We start from the raw sequence: 5,422 nt of genomic DNA, 5'->3' as shown, positions 1-5,422 counted from the left end.
CAGATAAATGACAAACATAGAATGCTGGAACTATTCATCACTCAAATAGTGATTGTGACTGTTCCTCCGCAAAGACCTATGAGCAAACTATTAAAGGTATGATCAATGAAGAATATATATATATATATATATGTACATATATATAAATTTTAGGGAATATATATATATATGAACAAACTATTAATGCCATGATCAATGAAATATATGTATAATAATGAGATTAGGCAAGTAAGATTATTGGAGGAAAAACAGTGTATGTGGTAAGGAAAAATAAAACAAAATGTAGAAATCTATATTACTAGGTTTGTGCCCTCTATGGTCAAACAACAAGCAGAAGGAGGGTTAATGCCTGCTCAAAAAATTCTGCTCAGAGTTTTACTGAGTGCAACTTTAACATCTTTGTTTCTCAAGCTGTAGATTAAAGGGTTCATCATGGGAACCACAGTGGTATAAAGAATGGAAAAGATTTTTCCCTCTTCCAGAGATCCTGTTCTGGAAGGTTTAAGATAAATCAAGGCTAAAGATCCAAAGAACAATAAGACAGCAATTATGTGTGAACTGCAAGTGCTGAAAGCTTTAAACCTGCTTTCAGTGGAATTTAGTTGGAAGATGCTGGAGAGGACAAAACCATACGAGGTAAAGATGATGGCAGTAGAGACAAATACATCTTTTGTCCCTACAATGAAAACCTCCATCTCATTAACAAACGTGCTGGTACAGGAGAGCTGAAACAGAGGACGGAGATCACAGAAATAGTGGTTGATGGTGTTTCTGTTGCAGAAGGATAATCTCAGAACACATCCTGTATGGATCATGGCATCAGAAAATGCCGTCAAATATGACCCAAGCAAAAGATAAGAGCACACCTTAGGAGACATGGCAACATTATACAAGAGTGGATTGCAGATAGCCACATAGCGATCATAGGCCATTGATGTTAGAAGATAACATTCAGAAATGGCGAAGAAACAAAAGAAGTAGAGCTGAGTCATACATCCCATATAGGAGATAATGTTCTTCTCTAATAAGAAGCTCATCAGCATTTTGGGTGTAATAACAGAAGAGTAACAGAGGTCAATGAAGGACAAGTTAAAGAGGAAAAAGTACATGGGGGTGTGGAGGTGAGAATTCAGCACAATTAGAATGATCAAAGCTAAATTCGCCAATGAAGTTATAATATATGTTACTAGGAAGAGTATGAAAAGGGGTATTTGTAACTCAGGTTTGACTGTTAACCCCAAGATAACAAATTCAGTTACCATAGAGCCATTTGTCAGAGCCATTTTTTTAAGAGAATCTGAGGAATTGGGAAAACATATGGTAAAATTAGAAAAACACACAGAGCATCCAATAATTATATTCAGCTACAAAAATGAAGAACATGCTGAGAATGTGTAGAAGTAACCCACATGAAATCAGTGACTGTGTTTCTAGTTTTCTGATGATAAGGAGTTAAAATGTCTTCTCCATATTGGAGTGTCTGGACTAATCACATGTGAAGAATATCATAGACCTGTTTGTGGATGTAATTTGATAGACTTACATCGCAGCAGGGATCCTTAGAAACTGGACAGGGGAAAATGTTTTGGCCAGGACATACGTTTTTCTCTCTTCTTCTTTCGTCATTGCTCTATCCTCTGCCAAACACAGAGAAAAGCAAGACAAATATGTCAAGAAAATTGACATGTGTAGAAGAAAATAAGATCTATCCATAGAGAGACAGATTTTCTTGAAATCTGATGTCCAGTGTCTCTAAAAATTTCCTGCCCAATTTTTAGTACATTCTCCTAATAAAACACAATCAAGTCAGTATAGAACAAACTGTGAAAAAAACATCAGATTAAGAATCCTATTATTCACATCAATGTAAAGTCGCTACGCAAGTCAAAGCAGCAGTATGAAGTCGAAAACCTTCTTTGTCTCCTGTATATGTTTGATTACAATCGGATATACGTATCATGAGCAGACAGACAAGATATCATCAGCTGATGGGATCCATGAGAAAGTAAACCAAGTGATGCTCTCAAAGGTGAAGAAGAAAATTCTGTTGTTTCCTCAACATAGTTATTTACTCTTCTCCAGAATGTGAACTCCAGGCTCCAAATGTTTTTTGCTTTGGTTCTAAGGATGTTGCACAAGGTTGTTTTCTCACATCACTCAGCCATATCTCTGAACTCTTATGCAAAGACTGAAATGCTGTTATTTATTTCAACAACTTTCTTTTTTTTTTATCACACTGAGCACTTACTTACATGACATCAGAAGCATCAAATGAGTTTAATTTTATGATGCATTTGTAGAATAGAAGCTGTCTCTAACTCCTCCAAGTGAGCAGAGTTTAAATATAGTAAGGCAATAAGTGTGCATGTGCTGGCTAGAACATAATTCATCTTTATTTGCATGTCCTTCTCTTTGGGGATCATGCAGCCTTTCTGCTTAAGGTACTATTGAACTTCTATCACTTAATCATCTTCATCTCTTCAGGGAAATCAATTATTTATCTGTTTACCTATCCTATTCCTCCACTGAAAATGGTGCAATAACTTCCGACTTTATAACTGGTTTAACAAAAACTGTTCAAGGAGCTCAACAACATACCTCAGTTATTAATGTCTCTTGATGTTTTACAAACAATTACAAATCATTGATTCTCATTCTGAGAAGGAATTCCAAGATCTCACATACATTATGTCAGTGTGCTACCCCTAAACATATTTCTCCATTTTGGCCCAAAAATTCTTTGATTGGTGGCATATCATATATGAATTTAGCATTGCCTGATACTGTTTCTATGTTTTTAAAATTAAAAACATCTTTGTTAGCAATAAGTTTATTTATATGCTTGTCTTAGAAAAAACTGGAAACAAAAGTGATGGAGAGGTTTTTTGTTTTTTGTTTTTGTTTTTTATCTCTACCCCACACTTCCTTAATGTGAGAGTTTGGAAAACTTATTTAACATGTCAGCACCTAAATTATTCTTTGTAAGATAAGGGTTATAAATTAAGCATATATTTATTGGATTCTTGCTATGTATGGAAAAGGAAAAATTAATTAGATAAAATAATCCTCGTTATATGAGAAATAATGAAATATTATCTTTGAGTACAAGTGTTATTGTACTTATGAAAGAGTTTTGTCAAGATTAATTCATCATAGGTTGGGAAAAGTCAGAGGGCATTTTAGAAGATAAAGGATTCTTGCTAACTCCATAATGACTCCCACAATCAAGATGTCTCTTTACTTCCTCTCATATCTGTCTTCTGCCATCTTGACTATCCCATTCCCTCAAGTTCTCTGCAATCCTCCTCTTCTCTCCTTCCTTCTACCCACCACCCCCATGCTCCTAAATTTTTTCAGGCGATCTTCTCTGTTTCCAATTTCCATGTGGGTCTGTATATGTTTTTCTTTGGGTTCACTTTATTGCTTAGCTTTTCTAGGATCATGAACTATAGGTTCCATGTCTTTTGTTTATGACTAGTACAATATGACAAAATAACTTCATAGGCATCCAAATATTGTAAACAGAAATAGGAGCAAATTCAATATAATTTGAATTTGTATTGATATATAAGAATGTATACCAATGTAAATTGTCTATAAATAATAGGTAAATAATTATTTAATGGGCTCAAGAAGTGGACAGGAGTTGAGAAAATATAAAACAGAAAACTCATAACTGTATCTGTAGAAGGAGGCTGCTTGTTTGTTCTCAGGAACTTAGACCCAAAATAATCACACAGAAACTGTATTAATCAAACCACTGCTTGTCCCATTATCTCTAGCTTCTTGTTGACTAACACTTACATTTGAATTATGCCCATTTCTATAAATCTGTGTATGGCCATGTGGCCGTGGCTTACTGGCTAAAGTTACAGAATCTGTCTTTCTCTGGTCTACATGGCATCTCCATAGATTTACCTATCTTTCTCCCAGCATTCTTTTTAGTTTTGCCTGCCTACTTAAGTTCTGCCCTATCAACAGGCCAAGGCAATTTTTTTTTTACTCATTAACCAATAAAACAACACATAGACAGAAGAGCTTCCCACACCATATATCTTCTACTTCCTCTATTTTCCATGAGTTGCAGATAGAGCCTTGCAGTGCTTGAATAAAAGAGAGCAGTGTCTTGGGGTTCTTAATCATGAACATATACCTACAAATGTGTTGGTAATTTTTTCATGATGAACTTGCACAGCTGCAAATGGTATACATTCCATCACCTACCTTCAACAGTTCTTGATGCAATCCAAAGTCATCCAAGCGCAAGGGGAATGAAACTAGTGCTGAAATAAGATGTTTAACAGTGTCATTTGTTTCACAAGGAGGAGAAGTACATTATTCAACACTGAAAAAATGGTGGGGTTTAGCTTATAATAACTCAGAAACCTGTAGCTTAGTTATTCATTGTCTGCATCAACAATCATGCACTTTATGCATTTGCATGTGCAATGATGTTACTTGACTCCTAGTGCAGCAGGCTCTTTACACCAGAATTACACCATGTGAAGACATGGTATATGGGGCTATGACACAATGATGGCAATGGCATCTCAAGGCAAAAGCATTTTTCAGTTGCATGGTAGTATTCTGGGACCTCATCATCATTTTTTTCTGCTTGCTGTTGGTAAAGAAAAACCATTTGTATGAGATGCAAGATCATATATTGAAACAAAACCTTTGATTCTTTCCACAGATTTATCACATTGCAATATGGCATTCCTACTTATCTGCTAGTATTAATCTCCAATATCCATTCCATCCCCTTAATCCTGTCCTTCCTACAACTGCCTTCCTAAAATTAATGTCTTTTTATTAATTGAAAATTTACAGGATAAATTCTAATAGCAGTTTCACCCTTCCATCTCCTTCTTGATCCTTACCCACTACCCAACCATCAGAATACATGGCTTTTTACTATCTCTTTAGAAAAAAATAAAAAATAACAGAGTTAAAAAACAGTAAGAAAGCACAAGACAAACACGCAAATGCACACACACACACATCCAAACACACACAGACTAAAAAGCAAAATCCATGGAAACACAAAATTGTAATCCATAGCACACAAGTAAAAGACCACCTGGACCAAGAAAAAAATGCTGAAAAAATGAATATGAGGCAAAAAAAATCTACAAAAAGACCACCGAATTTAAATTGTGTTCATCCTCTACTATGTGGCTTATTTACCCAATGAAACTTCATTGGAGAAAACTGAGTTATCTTTTACAAACAGCTGTCAACTGGAAATAGCTTCTTGGTTTGTGATAGATTTCCTCCTTTCAGAGCTGGGACCCTGTCTAGCTTGAACTTTTACAGCCCTTGTGCATGGTGCCATAAGTCTTTCTGAGTTCAGACATGCTTCAGTCCTGTTGTGTCTGAAAGACATTCTTTTTTTTTTTTTTTTACATTTTTTTATTTATTT

At 35.2% G+C, this 5,422-nt stretch overlaps 1 protein-coding gene across 1 annotated transcript; it reads right to left on the bottom strand.

Annotated features, from left to right (window-relative positions):
* Window positions 1-353: 353 nt before the first annotated feature.
* Window positions 354-1,283, bottom strand: LOC101983488 (olfactory receptor 8B3-like). The gene has a single exon (XM_005347091.1). The coding sequence runs from the start codon at window positions 1,281-1,283 to the stop codon at window positions 354-356; it is 930 nt and encodes a 309-aa protein (XP_005347148.1).
* Window positions 1,284-5,422: the final 4,139 nt, after the last annotated feature.

The sequence above is a fragment of the Microtus ochrogaster genome, chromosome 5 (assembly GCF_000317375.1).
Source record: "Microtus ochrogaster isolate Prairie Vole_2 chromosome 5, MicOch1.0, whole genome shotgun sequence".
In the NCBI taxonomy this organism is placed as follows: Eukaryota; Metazoa; Chordata; class Mammalia; order Rodentia; family Cricetidae; genus Microtus; species Microtus ochrogaster.
The sequence above is the reverse complement of the archived record's forward strand: the minus strand, read 5'-3'. Positions and strand labels throughout refer to the sequence as shown.

Bases quoted from the DNA above. Each gene is read 5' to 3' on its own strand.
- LOC101983488 (XM_005347091.1), bottom strand. From the start codon at position 1,283: ATGGCTCTGACAAATGGCTCTATGGTAACTGAATTTGTTATCTTGGGG.